The sequence below is a fragment of the Dendrobates tinctorius genome, unplaced genomic scaffold, assembly GCF_039654945.1.
Source record: "Dendrobates tinctorius isolate UK_male_01 unplaced genomic scaffold, ASM3965494v1 ptg000149l, whole genome shotgun sequence".
Lineage (NCBI taxonomy): Eukaryota > Metazoa > Chordata > Amphibia > Anura > Dendrobatidae > Dendrobates > Dendrobates tinctorius.
In genome coordinates, this window is record NW_027361816.1 from 418,449 (window position 1) to 440,980 (window position 22,532).

Sequence of the window (22,532 nt, forward strand, 5' to 3'; positions counted from 1 at the left end):
CATATCGCTGGTCGGGATCGCTGGTGCATCGCTAAGTGTGACAGTACCTTTAGTGTCTGATTTTACTATTCAGTATGCTTTGCTTACATATTTTGCAGTGTGTGTTGGCACCGTGCTTCTAACATACCTTTCACGGATTATACTCTTATACAGTGCCAACACAGATTGCAGCACTTACTAATCCAGACAGGACATGTACAAAAAACGCCACAGATTAGAAAGGAATACATGGTAAGACTGTCTGCAACCAAGGAGCCAATGCCTGATCACAAGAGCTGACAATCTGAGGAGACAGCAATGCTGAATAACAGTCTACACTGCGTCACTAGATCCTTATATATGTGGAGAATGAGGCCCTCACTTTACAGGCAAAGACCTGGAACGATGACTGTGGAAAACGGATTAATATTAAAAAAAGAGCCGTTAAAAGAGCCAAAAGAGCCGGCTCTTTATGGTGAGCGGAGCCGAATCGCCAAAAAGAGCCGAACTTCCCATCACTACTCCAGAGACCGCAGGCTCCAGAGACCACAGCCGCCGTCCTCCCGACTCCTCCCTCCATCCCTCTCCTCCTGTCAGCAGCCACCAGGAGCCCGGAAGTGACCTTGACCACGCCCATGGTAACGTAAAACGCGACGTCGTATAGAATAAACTCCCGCTCCAAGATGGCGGCGGCGCCAGATGAGGCGAGTGTGTCGGTGAAGACAGAGCCCGAGCTCCCGGAGGACGTGAAGCAGGAGACCCCGGCTTGTACCGACAAGGAGGAGCCGGCGCTCGGGAACGGGAATGGAGCCTCACCAAAGCCTCCGAGTCCCCAGGCTGCAGCCCCGGCAGCGGTCACCCCCCTGGCGGGGAGCACGGACGCTCCGGACCGGCAGACGCTGCTGGCTGTGCTGCAGTTCCTCAAGAAAAGTAACCTGAAGGAGTCCGCGGACATCCTGCTCCGGGAGACCGGCATCCTGGACGGGGAGGACGCCCCGAGCCTCAGCCCCGAGCAGCCCAGCGAGCAGGACGGCGGCGGCGGGGAGCAGACGCTGCTGAGCCGGGTGACCGCGGGGAGCGGAGGAGCGGCCGCCAACAGCGGGGCCGGCGCGGGGGTCCTGCCGGGGAAGGGTGAGTGTGTGCCCGGGGTCTAGGTAGAACTAGTGGCCCCGCGTGTGCAGAGTGACAGGAACGTGTCAGCTGTGCGCTGATGGCGGGACCCTGTATGGCCGCACAGTCCACGGAGGTGAGGTGTCTAGTAATAACGCGGGCAGAAGACGCGTGTGTGTGTATAGAGGGCTGCAGTCATGTGCGTTACCCGCACTTGTACTGATGGAGCTAGTCTGCGGCTGGTATTATACAAGCGATGCTGTGACTGGAATGTAACCTGTTATACAGTGTATGTGCTCCGCTGTGTGGGCGCGAGCCTCCGGAGCCGGGGTATGAACCCTTTATTGACCGGTCCATGAAGAGGCCGATCTCAGAATTCCTTTTCGGCTTTATTGGCCCAAATGAAGTTGTCGCTATCTTCTGCCCCGATGATTGTCATCCCCTTGGCTCGCTCCTCTCTAGTCTGCACTGGAGGAAGAGATCGGATCAATGTGGAGAGCTTTTCTCACCCCTCTCCTGATCACTGACAGCCCCAGACCCAGCGCCCATTCCCCTGTATCGTTCTGATATCGCATACACTGTAGCTACAGACGCTCTGCAGTGTATACAGTGTATGTGGGGACTGTACCGCACCGATGATGCACAGGTTACATGCCCACTAGAGTCCGGTCTGCAGTGTATACAGTGTATGTGGGGACTGTACCGCACCGATGATGCACAGGTTACATGCCCACTAGAGTTGTGTATACAGTGTATGTGGGGACTGTACCGCACAGATGATGCACAGGTTACATGCCCACTAGAGTCCGGTCTGCAGTGTATACAGTGTATGTGGGGACTGTACCGCACCGATGATGCACAGGTTACATGCCCACTAGAGTCCGGTCTGCAGTGTATACAGTGTATGTGGGGACTGTACCGCACAGATGATGCACAGGTTACATGCCCACTAGAGTCCGGTCTGCAGTGTATACAGTGTATGTGGGGACTGTACCGCACCGATGATGCACAGGTTACATGCCCACTAGAGTCCGGTCTGCAGTGTATACAGTGTATGTGGGGACTGTACCGCACCGATGATGCACAGGTTACATGCCCACTAGAGTCCGGTCTGCAGTGTATACAGTGTATGTGGGGACTGTACCGCACCGATGATGCACAGGTTACATGCCCTCTAGAGTCCGGTCTGCAGTGTATACAGTGTATGTGGGGACTGTACCGCACCGATGATGCACAGGTTACATGCCCTCTAGAGTCCGGTCTGCAGTGTATACAGTGTATGTGGGGACTGTACCGCACCGATGATGCACAGGTTACATGCCCTCTAGAGTCCGGTCTGCAGTGTATACAGTGTATGTGGGGACTGTACCGCACCGATGATGCACAGGTTACATGCCCACTAGAGTTGTGTATACAATGTATGTGGGGACTGTACCGCACTGATGATGCACAGGTTACATGCCCACTAGAGTCCAGTCTGCAGTGTATACACTGCAGATGTGGGGACTGTACCGCACCGATGATGCACAGGTTACATGCCCACTAGAGTCCGGTCTGCAGTGTATACAGTGTATGTGGGGACTGTACCGCACAGATGATGCACAGGTTACATGCCCACTAGAGTCCGGTCTGCAGTGTATACAGTGTATGTGGGGACTGTACCGCACAGATGATGCACAGGTTACATGCCCACTAGAGTCCGGTCTACAGTGTATACAGTGTATGTGGGGACTGTACCGCACCGATGATGCACAGGTTACATGCCCACTAGAGTCCGGTCTGCAGTGTATACAGTGTATGTGGGGACTGTACCGCACAGATGATGCACAGGTTACATGCCCTGTAGAGTCCGGTCTGCAGTGTATACACTGTATGTGGGGACTGTACCGCACAGGTTACATGCCCTCTAGAGTCCGGTCTGCAGTGTATACAGTGTATGTGGGGACTGTACCGCACCGATGACGCACAGGTTACATGCCCACTAGAGTTGTGTATACAATGTATGTGGGGACTGTACCGCACTGATGATGCACAGGTTACATGCCCACTAGAGTTGTGTATACAATGTATGTGGGGACTGTACCGCACTGATGATGCACAGGTTACATGCCCACTAGAGTCCAGTCTGCAGTGTATACAGTGTATGTGGGGACTGTACCGCACAGATGATGCACAGGTTACATGCCCTCTAGAGTCCGGTCTGCTGTGATTTATTCTCTGCTCTAGGAATTGTCGCACAATCCTGGTTATTCCATAGGGCTGCGTGCCGACTATCCGGAATAGTAGCGTTTTGGACGCAGCGTATTTTTCACAATGTCTTACATGAACACATGCACTTTTGGAAGTTTACGGCATCTAATGAATGTCTAATGGGGAAAATACGCAGAGGAGACTAGCATCTCCGCTACAGAAATTGACGCGCCGTGGCTCAGAAACCCACACCGCGGATGAGTGTACGCAGCAGTAAACTGAAGCACAGTGGGCGTGGGATTTCTATTCACTTAATTTGCCCATAACAAGCATTTTTAGATTACTTACTTTTTCGGTTTCTTTCATTAACCCTTTAGTGACAGTGCCACTTTTTTTTAAATCTCACCAGTGTCACTATGTGGTAATAACTCTGGAACGCTTCAACTTATCCCCGTGATTTTTAGATTTTTTTTTTTTTTTTCATAACATTGTACTTCATGTTAATGGTAAATTTAGGTCAATGTTTTGTTAATTTAAAAAAAATATCGGAAATTTGCGAAAAATGTTAAACTTAGCAATTTTCAAAGTTTGATTATCCCTTTAGCCCCTTTCCAACGTCGAGTGTAATAGTACTCCGATGTCAGACTCCCTCCCTTTGATGTGGGCTCCGGCGGTGAGCCCACATCTTTTCCGGGACATGTCAAGAGTTTTGAACAGCTGACAGGTGCCCGCAATAGCCGCGGATGGAATTGCGATCCACCCACGGCTATTAACCAGTTAAATGCCGCTGTCAAACGCTGACAGCGGCATTTAACAGGCGCTTCTAGCATTTACGCTGGAAATGCGCATACCGGTGATCCGCGTCGTGTGAAAGCGGGTCACCGGTCTATTAGGCTGCTTTTACACTTACCGTGTTTTTGTGGGACAATTTTGCGTCCCCAATAGATTTCTATGTGGCCGTAAAATCGGCCTGCAAAAATTGCACGGTAGGCTGTACGGCTGTGGGGGCAGTTTTTGCGGCTGTGATAAGAGATTGAGCTTGCTCGATCTTTTATACGGCGTACAGACGCGTCCCCCATTGTAAATCAATGGGGCCACAAATTAACGGAAGTTTGCTTTTGCGGCGCACCGTGACCTCCGGTTTTGTGGAACGCAGTTTTTTTTTTTCCCAAAACTGTTAAAATAGAATTGGAAAATAAAGGCGATCCGCAAGCTTTTTTACAGCCTGTTATTGCGGCGGACCGTAAAAATTGTGGCGATACAATCCCGCAAAAACGGACCTCAATAACGGACCGCAAAAACAGCGGTAAGTGTGAAAATAGCCTTACATAGAGGCGATCTGACAATCGTCTCTATGTAGCAGAGCTGATCGGGTTGTGGCGGCTTCTAGTCTCCCATGGAGACTGTTGAAGCATGCCAAAAGTACAAAGAAAATGTTTTTAAAAATATAAAAGTTCAAATCATCCCCCCCCCCCCCCCCCTTTCGCCCCATTCAAAATAAAACTAAAATCAAACATAACACACATTTGGTATTGCTGCGTTCAGAATTGCCCGACCTATCAATAAAAAGATTAACCTGATCGCCAAACGGCTTAGCGAGAAAAAAATCAAAACCCCAGAATTTTTTTTGGTTGCTGCAACATTGCGTTAAAATGCAATAATGGGCGATCAAAAGATCGTATCTGCACCAAAATGGTATCATTAAAAACATCAGCTCGGCAGGCAAAAAATAAGCCCTCACCCGACCCAAGATCACGATAAACGGAGACGCTACAGGTATCGGAAAATGGTGCAATTTTTTTTTTTTTTTTTTTAAGTTTGGAATTTTTTTTTCACTACTTGGATAAAAGAACCGAGACATGTTTGGTGTCTATGAACTCGTAATCGTGTGAAATATAGCATGGCACTACTGTAGCGTGCACAAGTAGGTTACCCAAACCAAAGCACAACAGTGAAAATAAGTTGGCACTCAACTTATGATGTCCATGAATGGAAAGAATTTTTGTATTTAATGCAGTCTGTAAACGTTTCGGCCTACATGGCCTTCATCGGTCAGACTGATAATGGCAGGTCAGTTTTAGCATTTAGTGAACCTAACAAAAAAGCCAAACAAAGTGTTGGATTGCACTTTTTTGCAATTTCACCACACTTGGAATTTTTTTTCCTTTTCTCTAGTACACGACATGGTAAAACCAATGATGTTCTTCAAAAGTACAACTCATTCTGCAAAAAACAAGCCCTCACATGGCCATATTGATTGAAAAAACGCAAAACTGAAAAATGCTCCATGGGCTAAGGGGTTAATCCAGATAGGCATACCACAGAAAAATCTTAATAAATTTTCCTAATGTCTGCTTTACATCAGCACCATTTGTAAGATGTGTTTTATTTTGTTATTTCAGGAGGTTTAAAAATGTAGCAGCAATTTTTCATTTTTTTAATTATTTTAACAAAATTTATTTTTAAAGGATCCTATCCAGGTTAGAAGTGACTTTGGGGATCCTATATATTGGAAACCCCCCAAATTAATTAAAAGGCGCACCCCCTGACATTTTGAGAACTGCTGTCATGTAGCTTATTTACCCTTCAGGTGATTTTCAGGAATTAATGCAAAGTGGCATAACAGGAATGAAAGTGTGTGTTTACCACCTAAATGTCGCTGACTTCTGAATAGACCACTGTAGCCGGCAGGCTGTAAGGTTGTTCTGCTGTGAATTGCCATGGCAAACATCAGGACCACACAATCATGATCTGAGAGTGCCGATGGGGATAAAGAGGGAGAAGCCACACTCTGTTAACCATTTGATGTAGTCACTATTGACAGCAGCATCTAAGGGGTTAAACAGATATGGACGGTGCAAACACTGATCGTGGCTAATGCAGCAAGTTGTCAGCTATAGTGTACAGCCGACAGGTGCAGGACTGTCACCTGTCGGAGAGTGCTATTCTCCGACCTGTCCCCAGGTTTGGCTGATATGGGATACGGCCACCACCTTTCAGGCCTTATACGCAGCATTCTGTGATGTTGTATATCTGCCCTGAAAGAGAAGAGCTTTTATTATACTCGCCTGTGAGTCGGTCCGATCTGAGGGGTGTTGCTGGGCTTGGTCCAGCGCAGGCCTCCTTCTTGCTTTGCGTTGATAATGCATCCTACGTCATCCACACAGACTCCCCGACACTGACTAGGGCAGAGTAAAGTACTGCAGTGACTTCCACTTTTCCTGGTGCCTCAATAGGGTAAAGATATAATGGAAACCAGACTTGGTCATTGAGTGCTATAGTAGACCCACTGGCATAATTTCATAGTATGCTGGAGCACTAAATGCTATACTGCCAGTTTTGGTATGTGTTGACTAAAGGGGAATCGGTCATCTGATTCATGCTGCCCAAGCCACGGGCAGCATGAATCAGAGCCTGACTATGTGATTTCAGCCAGGATTGTATTTCTCCGAAACACTGCAGCATTTTGGTGAAGTCAGTTTGAAGTTCTTGCTGGGAGAGACGAGAAGTCTGCTGCAATTTCTCACCGCTCCATGTGACTGACAAGTCTCTCCTGTGTGTGTACAATGGGAGCGACCTGTCAACCACCTCGACTCGGGCGGGGAGAAAACAAAGCAGTCATCTAGTCTTTCCCGGTGAGATCTTCAAACTATGATTTCCCTGAAATGCCAGTGTGTTTCCGGAATTGTATACCTGGCTGCGATCAAGCGACCAGGCTCTGATTTATGCCGCACGCATGGGAGTGATGGGTTCCCTTTAAAGGTCTGTTTCCTTGATGGATAGCTGGTATTAAGTGAGGTTTTTTTTTTTTTTTTTTATATACCCATTTGTCATGTGTACATCTACATATAGTATTCATTTCATTCCAACAATCTAGATTTTTTTTTTTTCTCTTCAGCTCCATTGAATAGCGGCCCCCAAGATCAGCCTGACGTCAGCGCGGTTCTGTCTGCCTACACCCAGCAAGGGGATCCAACCCTGTACGAGGATTATTATAGTAGTCTGAAGAGATTCATAGAGTCTGTCCTGGACTGTCATCGTGCGGAGCTGTCTCAGTTATTCTACCCATTGTTTGTACACATGTATCTGGAGCTTGTATACAACCAGCATGAAAATAAAGCCAAATCTTTCTTTGATAAGTGAGTACAATGACACTCAACTTGGCTACTAATAAGCTTAATTTTGTTAGGAAATGGGGGAGGGAATGCGATACTAAAGGTACTGTCACACTTAGCGATGTACCAGCGATCCCGACCAGCGATATGACACGGTCAGGATCGCTGGTACATCGCTAAGTGGTCGCTAGTGAGCTGCCACACAGGCAGATCTCACTAGCGACATCGCTGGGGAAGGGGGTCGCTACTTACCTGTCACACCAGGCGATCCTGCGTCCTCCCGCCCGGCTCCACGCGTCGCTCGTCCTCACAGCAGGAAGCGCCACAGGAAGCTGACGACGAGAAACAGTCCTGAACGTTCTCGCGCGATCAGTGATAATTAGCGGGGGAGCGGGTCGTAGGTAAGTATCAGACACAGATATCGCTATAACGTCACTAGTTATAGCGATATTGCAAGCGATATCTCTTAGTGTGACATGCCCTTAACACTCTGCTGGATTAGCCTATGGCAAAGTAGAGGATTGGGCATGTTAAACATATACATGCCCATTCTTGGTTTCAACCATTGCAGATGATGGGACCGTCTAATACTGCACGAGTATAGAGTATATAGCTCTGTATGGTGCCTGCCTGCCCTCAAACTGCACCAAAAAGACAGAGGAGTGGTAATTCTTCATTTCTTCAAGGGTTCCTCATATAAGGGGAAAGTCCGGGTTCGTTGTCTGCAGTTATGTATTTGTGTAATTGTGTAATTAAAAGCGTTTTCTCACGATACTCTCATCACCTATACACATGATAGCGGTGAATGATAGGGATTCCAGCAATTAGACAATCAGTGGAAAGGGATTCCTGAGACTTCTGCCACCTCTACTTCTTACTCTGGTTGTACCTTTGAATGGAACATGTGCATTATTGCTCAGTTCAAGGTCTATGGGGCTGATGGACGCAACCCTGAAACTATTGGCCCTCATTCCTCTTGGTATTATAATCTATGTGATTATTGTTATGCTGTAATGTCTATTGTCTGTACAAATCCCCTCCGAAATGTAAAGTGCTGCGGAATATGTCGGCGCTATAGAAATAAAATTTATTATATTATTATTATTGGTCCCTGTTGTCACCTTAAACATTGACTGAAGCGTCTAGGGGCGCATGCATGTGTGGCGAGATATCCCTCTGTTCTCTGTATGGTAGAATAGGGGATATGGCTAGGAGATGTCTTCATAAGAGCATCCCTTAAGGATAAGGCCTGGCCCACATTGTAACTTTTTATAATGCTATTGAAAAACTTATCTACCGTTAATCCAAAGCAAAGCTGCAGTCCTCCAAATAGCATAAAACTATGGTTCTCTTATGTGATTTTATTGGAGTTTTTCCACTTCTTGTGGTTTTCTTCCAATCTCTACCATCTTGGCTGTGTCCACTTTGTTCTAGCTCCTCACATGCATCTTATGTCCTATTGACAAGTATAAAGAACATATTGCTCATTTATTATAGATCTCGTTTCCTTTGCTTTCCCATAGATTTCACGGAGACCAGGAATGTTACTATGAAGATGATCTGCGGATTTTGGTCAGCCTCACTAAAAAAGAGCACATGAAGGGAAACGAGACCATGCTTGACTTTAGGACAAGCAAATTTGTTTTGCGAATATCTCGGGACTCTTATCAACTGCTGAAGCGTCATCTACAGGAAAGGCAGAACAATCAGATCTGGAGCATAGTCCAGGAACATCTGTATATTGATATCTTTGATGGCATGCCACGTAGTAAGCAACAGATTGATGCAATGGTGGGCAGCCTCTCCGGAGAAGCAAGAAGGGAAGCAAACAAAGTCAAGGTTTGTGCTATTAAAAGGAAACTGTTGTATAAAGTGACCCCCTTGTGCAGAAGCTAATAATCATCCTGTTCCTAGACAGAAGGTATTTTCCTTGGCCCCTGCCAATCTAGAAGTCTTTCCTCTGTTCGCCACTGCTGAAAAAGATCCTGGCGAAGTGTTAAAATTTCTTTGATACTACCTATTTCTCGTTCGCCTTATTGGGGACACAGAGACCATGGGTGTATGCTGCTGCCACTAGGAGGCTGACACTATGCACAAAAAAAGGTTAGCTCCTCCTCCGCAGTGTACACCCCACCGACCGGCAGGGAATTCCTCAGTTTAGCTTAGTGTCAGTAGGAGGTGGACACGGGTCTTTCATTAGACCCATATCTACCTCGATGTGCGTCGTTCCTTTTCAGGTTCCAGAGGGATACAGTGTGAAGAGTCACAGCTGTACTCCCACAAAGAGACTATGAGTATGGCGTGTACTGCCACCCCGTATCCTCATAGGTCTCTACAGCAGGACCAAGAGCTCAGCACGGATGCGTGCCAGCGATACAGATGGTCCTCGCTCCCCGTCTCCCACCCACTCGCCTGTCGGTCCGGATGAGACGCGGACACTACAGAAGACAGACAGCGTGGGATATTTGAGGTACCTTTATTGAATGCCAGAGAGTCACGTCCTCCTCATCCCTAGATGGGCATCTCGGTGGCTCCAATCTTATTCAAAGCGGCCACTGCGGCCGCCGCAATTACTCCTGGCCCTGGCGTCAGAAGGGGCCTTGTCTGGCGTTTTCCCCCCCACCTTTAGTCCTGGGCCCAGCGGATGGCAGCGGCGCTCTGTAGAGCGGTTGCCGCGGCAGCGCTGCGGGACCTCCGCGCCGCCCGCGCTGACAGGCGGCCGCCGCTATTAATTTAGGCCCCGGCTTCATTTCGGGCCTTCTTCTGCGTCGCGGCCACGCCCCCCGCCCCTTTCTTCTAAGCGGGCTTCTCTCCCGCCCGTTCCAGGCCCTCCCACCGACTCCTTCTTGCACCCCAGCCTATTCTTGGCCAGCGGGCGGTGCCTCCTTCAGCCTGGCAGTTAGCGCCGCCCTTCTTCTTCCCCTGGAAGCGCGCGTTTTCCCATTCTCTCAGGCGGTCGCCATCTTCCCAGCCTGTCAGCCGGACGCCGTTCTGTCAGCCGGATTTCGCTCTGACCTGCAGCTGCAGACAAGCCGGATAGCATTGTCTCTGGGGACACCGGACTGTGAGTAGCGCTGCATCTGCAGACTGACACCCTCCTCTGCCTTCTGTCCCCCCAACCTTCCGGCACTACCTCAGTTATCACTATGTCTAACTCTAAATCTGATCGTGCCCGCTCTACGGCTCCCCCCTGAACTCAAGTCAAGTACTTTGCGTGCTCTTCTTGCAATCGCAAACTTCCCTCAGGTCAGTCCACTCCCCTCTGCCTGGTCTGTAGCAATCCAATTCAGCCTGACGCCGCGCAGGAGCCATCTATGGCCCCATGTGAGAGTGAACCCCCCCCAATGCCTGGCTGGGCTTCATCTTTCTTAATCAGTGGCAGACCTCACCAGGGTGTCTCAGTTCCTGGTAGCCGCTCTGGATAAGTTGCCCCTGGACACTTCTGCAGGGTCCAGCAGGTCTCAAGAGATTCCGTCTGAGTCAGCCAGCGTTAGTCGCAAAAGACCCAGGCAGGATCTCCAGCCGGAATCCTCCCCTCGTCCCATCTCACCGCATAGTCCGTCTCAGCAGCCTCCTTCCCGGGCCTCCTCTCCCGAGTCAGGTGAAGTGTTCTCGGACAGGTCTTCTGAGGGGATTTTAGAGCTGGATTCGGACCAGGATGCGAACATGAAGGTTACGGTGCAGAACCTCATTGCAGTGATTCACCAGACCTTCGAAATTGCTGACCCCCCCTGCGAAATCCTCAGATCAGGAGGTTTCGTTCAGACGGGAGGAAACACCCTCCAGGGTATTTCCTTTCCATTCCGAGTTTGGAAAGATTTTTACCAGGGAAAGAGAAGATCCGACCAGACGCTTTCAAAGAGGAAAGCGTCTCGGCGTACTGTACCCGTTTGCTAAAGAGCTCACGGACAACTGGGCTGCTTCCCCCTCGGTGGACCCGCCCGTGTCCAGACTTTCTAATAACACGGTTCTCCCGCTTTCAGGCGTGGCGACTAAAGGATTCTAATGATAGGATTATAGAATCCCTAGCTAAGTCCGCCTTCGAAGCGGCTTCAGCGGCGGTATGTCCAAGCTTTGCTTCATCTTGGGCAGCAAAAGCCATAGCTACTTGGGCAGAGGATCTTCGTAAGGGAATCCTAGATAAAGCACAACCAGAGCGATTGGCTGATCTCGCCAATCAGATTTCCCATGCAGGGGATTATCTGCTTTCTGCTTCTTTGGATGCCGCATCCTGCGTGGTTCAGGCGGCAAGCAACGTTGTGGCAATCCGACTTACAATTTTGCTCAAGGCCTGGCAGGCGGACTTGTCTTCTAAGAAGTCTTACTAATCTGCCTTTTCAGGGAGTACGCCTCTTTGGATCCCAATTGGACCAGATTATTAAGGACGCCACCGGAGGCACGAGTTCCCTTCTCCCTCAGTCTAAGCCTCGCAGACCTCCACTAAGGTGTCAGTTTCGACCCTTTTGGGCTTTCCGCCGTTTCAATACGGCGGAGAACCCATCCAACAAAAACCGCAGGCGCGCCAAGATAGAAAGTTTCCTTCAGACCCACTCCTTCCTGGCGATCCCACTCTTCCCAGGGCAGACCATCCAGATCCAGGTCTGGACGGTCTACATCTGCCTGACTATCGTCGGACTCCCGAGGGTCCCTTCCGATTGGGAGGTCGACTTCTCTTCTTCAGGGACGTTTGGCTGGCCTCAGTAGAGGACGCTTGGGTCAGGGAGGTTGTATCGTCAGGATACAAGATAGAGTTCGTTTCTCTTCCACCGAATCGTTTCTTCGAATCCCGTCCTCCAAAGGATCCAGCCTTGATTCCGGGGTTCTTTACGGCCATCACCTCTCTCCTCAGTTCCGGGGTGATTGTGCCCGTTCCCGTCTTGGAGCGGTTCACAGGATTTTATTCAAACCTTTTAGTGGTGCCGAAAAAAGGCGGGGCGGTCCGACCCATCTTGGATCTCAAGCTTCTCAAGAGTACGCCTTCGCCACTTTCGGATGGAGTCGGTTCGTTCGGTAATCGCTTCCATGGAGGAGCAGGAATTCATGTGTTCAATAGACATCCAAGATGCCTATCTACACGTGCCCATATTCTCCGGGCATCAGAAGTTCCTGCGTTTTGCGATACGCCAGGAACATTACCAGTTCGTCGCGCTCCTCTTCGGTCTCGCCACTGCTCCCAGAGTCTTCACGAAGATCATGGCTGCGCTGATGGCCTTGTTGAGGATCAGAGGTCTCGTTCTTTTTCCGTATCTCGACTATATTCTGATCAAAGCTTCCTCTTTTCAACAGGCCCGCCTAAGTTTGACGATCGTCCTAGACACCCTTTCCAATTTCGGGTGGATCGTCAACAGGAAAAAGTCTTGTCTGATTCCTTCTCAACATCTTGTGTTTCTGGGCCTACTGTTCGACATGCGTCGGTCAAGGGTCTTTCTCCCACGAGAGAAGATTCTTTCCCTGCAGCAGGATGTACGATCGCTGCAGACCACACGATTTCCGTCCCTCCAAACAGCTGAGGGTCCTGGGAAAGATGGTGGCGGCGATAGAGGCAGTTCCCTTTGCCCAATTTCACGCCAGACCTCTCCAGCACGCCATTCTGTCGAGGTGGAACAGGTCGGCTCTGTCCCTGGATTGCCCTGTACGTCTTTCATGCCGGGTCAAGCGGTCACTCAACTGGTGGTTGACGTCACCTCTTATCCACTTGGGTCGGTCTTTTCTTCCCATTCACTGGCAGATTGTAACAACGGATGCCAGCCTCCTCGGCTGGGGTGCAGTGTTCCGCCATCACACTGTTCAGGGTCGTTGGTCGACTCAGGAATCTGCTCTGCCGATCAACGTCCTAGAGATACGAGCGATCCATCTGGCTCTCGTCCACTGGGAAAGGCTCCTCAGGGGCCTGCCGGTCCGGATTCAGACAGACAATGCCACAGCGGTGGCATATGTCAACCACCAAGGAGGGACACGGAGTGTCTCAACCCTGGCAGAAGTGTCCAAGATCCTTCAGTGGGCAGAGATTTCGGTACCGACAATCTCCGCGGTACACATTCCCGGCGTAGACAACTGGGCCGCCGACTTTCTCAGCCGCGAGGGTCTCGCGGCAGGAGAGTGGTCCCTACAGCCGGAGGTTTTTCTTCAGCTCTGCAGTCGTTGGGGAACCCCGGACGTAGATCTGCTAGCTTCTCGCCTTAACAGGAAGGTCCCACAGTTTGTATCCAGAGCTCGAGATCCTCTTGCAGTGGGCGCTGACGCTCTGGCCATTCCTTGGTCAGTTCGAGCTCCCCTACCTGTTTCCTCCCCTGCCTCTTCTTCCCAAGCTGTTGAAGATCAAAGCAGAAGGAATTCCAGTCATTCTCATCGCCCCGAATTGGCCCAGAAGGTCTTGGTTCGCAGACATTGTCAACCTTCTCGCGGACGTCCCCTGGAAGCTTCCAGACAGGGCAGATCTGCTGTCTCAAGGTCCGATTTGCCACCCCAATTCTTGGCCGCTCAATTTAATGGCGTGGCTGTTGAGACCGAGGTTTTGAAACTAGCGGGAGTCTCCGGTCGAGTAATTCATACCATGATCCGAGCCAGGAAGCCATCATCTTCCAAAATTTACTATTGTACTTGGAAGGCCTATTTCGCTTGGTGTGAGGCCAATAACATTGCGCCTATGTGGTTTTTCGCTCCCTTCCGTTCTGGCGTTTCTTCAGGCAGGGCTGGATGCGGGCCGTCCTTCTGTTCGAGTCCAGCTCACCCTCGGGAGCGGTCCCTGAACAAGCTGGATCTGGTCAGGGCGATGAGAGTATCTGTCTAGGACGTCTTCCTTGCGAAAGACAGACTCTCTTTTCGTCATTCCAGATGGGGCGCGGAAAGGTCACCCGGCTTCCAAAGCTACTATTGCTCGCTGGATCAGATCGGCAATTTTGGAGGCCTATCGGTTTAAGCATCGAGTGGCCCCTCCGGGGATCAGAGCGCACTCTACCCGGGCAGTGGGTGCTTCCTGGGCAGTACGCCACAGAGCCTCCGCGCTGCAGCTTTGCAAAGCTGCAACCTGGTCTTCGGTTCACACGTTTGTGAAATTCTACAGGGTCCACACCTATGCTTCGGAGGCCAGCCTAGGTAGAAGGATTCTGCAGGCAGCGGTGGTGAGTCCACTGGCCTGATGGAAGTTTGTTTCACACCCCAGGGACTGCTTTGGGACGTCCCATGGTCTGTGTCCCCCCAATAAGGCGAACGACAAAACAGGATTTTTGGGTTGCTTACCGTAAAATCTGTTTCTCGGAGCCTTCATTGGGGGGGGACAGCACCCTCCCATGTTCTACAACTCCTGTTCTTACTTTGGTTGGTTTGGTTACAGTTGAGTTGTTTGTTCTGTTTTCAATCTATTCTGTTACTTCTCATACTGCTTTCTCACTAACTGAGGAATTCCCTGCCGGTCGGTGGGGTGTACACTGCGGAGGAGGAGCTAACCTTTTTTTGTGCATAGTGTCAGCCTCCTAGTGGCAGCAGCATACACCCATGGTCTCTGTGTCCCCCAATGAAGGCTCTGAGAAACAGATTTTACGGTAAGCAACCCAAAAATCCTGTTATTGTAGCACTGGTGTGTTCTAGCACTGTCTGATGAAGAGCCTAGGTCGAGGGAGCTTTACTAACTTTTATTCCTTTTATAGGTGTTTTATGGTCTTCTAAAAGAGCCGGAGATTGAGGTGCCCTTGGATGATGAAGATGAAGAAGGGGAAAATGAGGAAGGCAAGCCAAAGAAAAAGAAGCCAAAAAAGGATAGTATTGGTTCAAAAAGTAAGAAGCAGGACCCTCATGCTCCTCCGCAGAATAGGTATGGGGGTTTAGGTATTTATCAATTTGACAATAATTCAGAATCTGGTTATTCTTTTTTAGTGGTTTTAAAAACATCAATTCCTGCTAAAGGAAGGTTATCTTGTGAGCACAACCCCCTATGCATGTTATGTACCAGAAGACGTTCTATAAGCCTTTTCATTGCGGATAAGCATACAGATTGTCCTCAAACCTGAACACAAGAAATGCTGCCTCCTGGGATCTAAGCGATCACAACTACATATAAAGGGATTAAGTTTGAGGCGCAAAGTTTAAATGTGTAATATACTAAGTTATATAACATATAAACTTTCACACATTTTACTCACATTTTATTTACCAAAGGGGACAATCTCCTGATATCTGCTTTGGTCATGGCATCCCTAATCTTTGGTGTAGGATGGCAGTGCTTTGTAAACAGGGGCTGGCTTACGGAGTTTCAGTATCTATGCCACCTAACCCCTTTCATTTTTTTTTTATGTATCGGCCATGACAAAAGGGGGCTGGCTTAGCTGTTCAAATAATATAGTAATCAACCGCCTTGGTGCACAGCAGTGCTTAATTTTCACTATAAAAGCTTGCTCCCACATGGACTGGACTCATCCATAAGTTAAATAGTTAATTTATTTGAATAGCAGGTGCATATACTATGTTTTCCATGCAGGGGACAAATGTATGGTTGATTACTAGCTTGTAAAATGCTGTTTTGCATCCTAGAACTTAATTTTATAGGCTGACTTTAAATATATAAATTACTGTGTTGGCATTGGTTATGTTGACATTATTATAAGGGGTAACTATTAATATATCTCCATGAGATAATGATGTTCACTTGCTAGGGGCCCGATCTCTCAGACCCCATTGTTTGTATATTGAAATATGGTATCACGTCAATGTCTTTAGTGTAGAAGAGCTGTGACTAAACCAGGTAAATGTAGCCTGTGATGTCGCATACTTTGCTTTTACATTACTGACCCATAGATTCATTGAGCCATACACTAGTTTTTAAAACTGATTCATGACACGTGGATCGTATCATGCGCTCATCTGTTTTGCAAACTCTGCCATTAAGGTTCGAGGATCCAAGTTTAATGTTTTTCACAGATCCATTAAGATGGGGATGAAGACTTATCACGTGTAGAAGCGTTCGACCTGAGCATACAGTGTGCCGTGTTTCCCTTTTGAGTTACTGTTGTCCTGTAGCATCCATGCATCTGTTCCGAACACTATAACCTACAGCTTTTTGCCCCATATGACGTAAAATTTAAAGAAAATCTGTCAGTAGGATCAACCCTCCTAAGCTGTCTATATGGGCATGTAGGTCATAGAAAGTTGTATACCTTGATAGCTCTGATCCGTTGTCATTATACAGAGAAATCCACATTTTTCTTAATATGTAAATGAGCTATTCATTTTTGGACTGGGATACAGATCTCCCTGAGAATCTGCTTTCAGAGATTTTCAAAGGAAATGTGACATTATCAGAGTGCTAATTATGCAAATTGTCTCTTCAGAGAGGAAGAGGACTAGAACTCTAGTGCCACCTATTGGAGGTAGCAATCCTAAAAGTCAATGTTGACCCTTTAACGAGCCTAGTTACATGACTTAGGATAAAAGCCAAGCCAGAATCTCCATTTGCAGACAGTGTTTCGGGGTACTGCCCCTCATCAGTGTGGGAGATCTGGTTTGGCTGTGAGAGGCGTCTGACCGATATCCAAGAAGTATAATTTCTCCTTGCGGAGAATGACATGCTAAGCATGTCGAGGTGAGGAGACTTAAAGCCGCAATGCTCCTCTGGGAAATATGCTAATTATGCAAATTGTCTCTTCAGAGAGGAAGAGGACTAGAACTCTAGTGCCACCTATTGGAGGTAGCAATTCATTATCAGAGTGAGCCTTGTAGATCAGGAGAGCAAACTCTGTCATTACATGTCTCACACTGGTATCTAACTCTTTAATTTACAATCTCTGGACACAGATTATCAGGGAGATCTATGTGCGGCCCATAGATCTTAACAACTCACTTAGGAAAACTTGGATTTCTCTGGAATAAAACATTATCACTTTAGTCAGCTTCCTATAACCTACATGTCCATATAGACAGCTTAGGAGTGTTGATCCTACTGACAAATTTGCTTTAAAGGGGTATTCCCACCTCCAAGATCCTACCCCAATATGTAGATGTGATGTTAGCAAGTAGCTCTAATTAGAAATGTAGTATATTTCTTCTGATTCGCTGTGTTGCTTACCTCATGTGCAGGGCATTGCAGTAGCTTTAAGTATGATGTTTACATCCACTAACGGCTAACTAATGGTCACTATGAGTGGTTGTAATCATGGATGCCTAAGCTACTGCAGTGCCCTGCACATGGGGTAGCAAATCAGAAGAACTATACTACATTTCTAATTGGAGATAGTTGCTAATATCACATCTACCTATTGGGGGGTAGGATCTTGGAGATGGAAATACCTCTTTTAACAGTGTATCAGTTAAATTTGGATGGAACTCTGATGTAACAACAAGTCTTTGTTTTTTCATCTGTCTAATGGATCCCCATAGACTTTAATTGGCTGAGGCTGATTCTCAAAATGGATGAGAATAGGACCTGCTCCAAGTCTCCCGGATCACACATGGATGCGTTTACAAAACTGATGTGTATGAACGAATGAAATATGGGTCTGTGAGCAGTCTGTGTAAAGAAGAAGAAAAAAAAAAAAAAAAAATCTACCGCTCATGGATGAGTGAATGTAGCCTTAGTATGCACACAAGGCTGTATGGGAGACACTGAATTACAAAAAGTTAAACCTCCACCGTTTTTGTATTTTTACCTGTTTGAACTCTGAATTACATTTTTGTTTATACGTTTTTAATTGTATTTTCATTTTTTTTTTCACCCTTAGGATACCTCTCCCAGAGTTGAAAGATTCTGACAAACTTGATAAAATCATGATAATGAAGGAAGCAGCGAAGCGCATGCGACTTGGTCCAGACTTTTTACCGTCAATATGTTTTTACACATTTCTCAATGCATATCAAGTATGTTGAAAATGTCCCCTCACCTATTTTTTTTTTTTTTTTTTAAAAATCCGATTTAAAAAAAAAAAAAAATAAATAAAAATAAAAATTGTATGAAATTGTCATTTACGTGCAGGGCCTGACCGCAGTGGATGTCACTGATGATTCCAGCATGATCGCAGGAGGCTTCTCCGATTCCACTGTGCGCGTCTGGAGTTTGACGCCTAAAAAACTACGTAGTGTTAAAAGTACATCTGGTAAAAAAAAAAAAACTCTTGTTCTACCTCTTTAGAGCACAGGATTGTATTTTATACCTTGAGAAAGGCTACTGACTAATACAGGCTCATGCCTATAGAAACTTTTAAAGAGGTTGTCTGGTTATGATGAACATGGGGTCCTTGGATGACCCCCCCCTTTCCCCCATAAGGTAGATGAGAACTGCTCTGTAGTCTGTGCGGGCCACCGATCCATGTCTGTATTACGTGGCTGATTGAAGCCTCTCCTATTGATCACTTTTTGGCCTCTATTTTCTGAAGGCTTTAATCAGGCCAATTGAGTAAAGCAGGACAAAGAACAAAACCTAAAATCACTACTTGGGGCATGGTTGTAGATTTTCACCACCTCCCATCCCAAGTGGAGACTTACTTTGCAAAGGCAGAACCTGTTTGTCTTAAGTTGCTGAAATATCTAATTTTATTTTTTTTTCCCTGTCAAGATCTTAACTTGATTGACAAGGAATCAGATGATGTATTGGAGCGAATTATGGATGAGAAAACTGCCAGTGAGATGAAAGTCTTGTTTGGTCACAGTGGTCCTGTATATGCAACAAGCTTCAGCCCAGACAGGTGAGGAATAATATGGTCAGCATGAAATGTGATGACTGCAGAGCATCCACAGTTCATACATGTGTATCTATACAACTCCCCTCTTCTAGGAACTACTTATTGTCCAGTTCAGAGGACGGCACTGTCCGGCTATGGAGCCTGCAGACCTTCACCTGCCTGGTAGCATACAAAGGTCACAACTATCCTGTATGGGATGCACAGTTCTCCCCATTTGGTTACTACTTTGTTTCTGGAGGACATGACCGAGTTGCACGGTAAAAATTTATTTTTTGGGGGGGGACCTACACAATATAAGCTAGGTGGTTTTTAATTTTTTATCAGTGTATATTACTGAACTTGTGCATTTATGCCATTTCAGGAGCAATCCTATTTATTCATTTACTCCATAGTGATCATGTAGTGCCAAAATAATTTGCAGAGAAACACATTTACAATTTCTTCACTACACATTTCTGTACAGAACGTGTGATTGAATTCTGTAAATAATATACCTAACTTTTCCCTTGTTGCCATTTTCAGCTTATGGGCCACTGACCACTATCAGCCACTTCGTATATTTGCTGGCCATTTGGCAGATGTCATAAGTACTCGTTTTCATCCAAATTCTAACTACATAGCCACTGGCTCTACGGACAGGACAGTCCGGCTATGGGATGTTCTCAATGGGAACTGTGTGAGGATCTTTACTGGGCACAAGGTAATATACAGCACAATGTGCAGCCACCTCCAGCTTTTGGATGTTGTATTTAGACCTAATGCGTACTAAAACTCTGAGAAAGATATCTATCTATCTCATACACATACATACACAGGGGTTGGATAAAAACATGGAAACGCCTAACGTTTTGGCATCATAATCTTCGAACATGTTATAAACATGCAAACCGTGACATATGGTAATGTTTTATAGTTGATTATTTGTGTTATGTGATGTATATGTAAATTAACTGTTTGTTTTGCAGAATTGTAAGAACATTGATGAGAACCTGATACCAATGGCAGACCTCTCGGATTTTCAGAGAGGCCAAATTGTTGGTGTTTGTATGGCAGGCGCTAGTGTAACAAAGTGCCCGAATGCTTGGCGGGTCAAGAGGTACTGTCTCCAAAGTAATGACTGCATTTGAAAGAGAAGGAAAAACGTCCGCAGCAAAGCACAGGTCCGGCCGAAAGTCGAAGTTGACTGAGAGAGACCGTCGGACTATAAAGCGAATTGTGAGAGAGGATCGCAAGACCACGGCTCCGAAAATCACTTCTGAGCTCAATGAACACCTACAGAACCCAGTTTCCACGAAAACTGTTCGTCGGGAGCTGCACAAATCTGGATTTCACGGAAGAGCTGCAATTAGAAAACCGCTGCTCTCAATGACAAATATTTCCAAGCGTTGAGTGGTGTAGAAACCTCCAGAATTGGTCCCTTGAGCAGTGGAAGCATGTGATATTCTCAGACGAATCATCGTTTACCCTATTTCCGACTTCCGGTTGAGTGTACGTTTGGAGACAGCCGAAAGAAGCATTCCATCCAGACTGCCTTCTCCCATATGTGATTATCTGGGGTGCTATTTCGTGAAGATCTGCCGGGTCAATGATATCCCTTCATGGAAAAATTAACAGCCGAGATTATTTAGGCATTTTGGGCGACCAAGTGCATCCTATGGTTCAAGCACTGTTCCCGGAGGGGAACGCCATCTTTCAGGGTGATGCACCAATTCCTACAGCTAGAATCGTTAAAGCATGGCACGAGGAACATTGTAATGAAGTTGAGCATCTCATCTGGCCGCCACAATCCCTCAGACCTCAACATTATTGAGCATTTATGGTCGATTTTAGAGATTCAAGTTAGACGTCGATTTTTGCAGCTATCGTTGCTCAAAGAAATGGAGGGTGTTTTAACTGAATGGGCTACAGTTCATTTGGAAACAATTCACACCTTGTATGAATCCATACCTCAGAAGTGAGGCTGTAATCGCCGCAAAAGGTGGACCTACACCATATTAAACTAACTTTTGTTGATGTTCCCAGGTGTTTCCATTATTTTGTCCAACCCCTGTGTGTGTGTGTGTGTGTGTATATATGTATATATATGTGTGTGTGTGTGTATGTATATATATATATATATATATATATATATATATATATATATATATATATATATATATATATATATATATATATATATATATATTTTTTTTTTTTTTTCTTATAATGTGTACATATTCTGTTGTAGGATTGAGACATGATCAATGATTTCTATTTCTCTGAAAACTTTGGATGCTGATTGATATGCGACTTGTATATTTCTGCAGGGACCTATTCACTCTTTGACCTTTTCTCCTAATGGAAAGTTTCTAGCCAGCGGGGGAGCAGATGCCAGAGTCTTGCTTTGGGACATTGGCCATGGATTGATGGTTGAAGAGTTAAAGGGTCACTCAAACACAATCTATGCACTTAAATTTAGTCGTGATGGAGAAATTTTAGCATCAGGTAAGTTAAACTTTTTCAATGCTTAAATGTTTCCAGGTTATTTAATATTTGTATCTGTTTGAATTTCCTAAGCTCTTATAAAAATGAACATGTTTTCAGTTAGTGTGCTGCCTTTGCACATAGGCTTTCCTGTTTGTGATGGACAAGTAGTTCATGTGGGAACAGCACAGCGTGCACTAGTTTGGGTCTTTCTAGGGATCCGGTTAGTGCATATCTCCCATAGCAGGCGGCTCCATCAATCCTACTCTATGCATGCGAGCAGAGCTGGTCATACAGATGACTCTGGCCTGAGTTTTTGAAAACCCTGGCTTAGGCCTCATTCACACATCTGTGTTTTTAAACACATGTGTAAAAAAAAAAAAAAAAAAAAATATGGTATCAGTGTTTTGGATTAGTCATTAGGGTATGGTCCTTGCCTGTTTTTTAATCTTTTGTATCAGTGTTTTTAGGGTTGGAAATATAAATGACAGCTTTGGACTTTTCCAATGATTTAAATACGGGTGATTAGTGCCATCCGTGTGCTGTAGGTGTTTTTTACCCTTCGCCACGACAGCACCCACTGGAGGTATCGGATCCACCGCATTTGGAACAGGAAACCCTACAGAAAGGAAAAAAAGGGGGCGGTCCGCCTTTCCTCCTCAGTTTTGGTTTCCTGTTCCCAGGGAACCTCAGGATATCATTCAGGAAGACATACCTGGGCCTTGTGCACACCACCGGTGCGGTGTCTGCGGGAACGGCAGGGGTTGCGGCAGGGCTGTGGAGGTGGAGTTGGAGTCGGTATAAAATGGACCGACTCCGACTCCTAAAATATATAATAAATTGGGTACAGTAATTCAATGCAGGATGTGCTGAATATTTTTTCATAGGAGTTTGGGAAAGTTATGAAATGTCCTATAAATGGCTGTTATATTCCTGATCTAAGGCTACATTCACACACGTTTTTCCTGTGTTTTTTGAGGATACGTTTTTCAGCTGCAAAAGCTGATCA

General features: G+C 46.6%; 1 protein-coding gene across 1 annotated transcript in view; it reads left to right on the plus strand.

Moving 5' to 3' along the window:
• The first annotated feature begins 586 nt into the window (after positions 1-586).
• The window catches only part of TAF5 (TATA-box binding protein associated factor 5), a 38,197-nt gene continuing 16,251 nt past the window's right edge, over positions 587-22,532 (plus strand). Inside the window, exons 1-10 of the mRNA XM_073546567.1 lie at positions 587-1,110; positions 7,178-7,418; positions 8,918-9,233; positions 15,041-15,204; positions 18,104-18,239; positions 18,355-18,475; positions 18,934-19,063; positions 19,153-19,317; positions 19,583-19,760; positions 21,367-21,544. Of these exons, the coding sequence (XP_073402668.1) occupies positions 663-1,110; positions 7,178-7,418; positions 8,918-9,233; positions 15,041-15,204; positions 18,104-18,239; positions 18,355-18,475; positions 18,934-19,063; positions 19,153-19,317; positions 19,583-19,760; positions 21,367-21,544 (2,077 nt within the window). The 5' untranslated portion in view covers positions 587-662. The remainder of the gene's footprint in view (positions 1,111-7,177; positions 7,419-8,917; positions 9,234-15,040; positions 15,205-18,103; positions 18,240-18,354; positions 18,476-18,933; positions 19,064-19,152; positions 19,318-19,582; positions 19,761-21,366; positions 21,545-22,532) is intronic.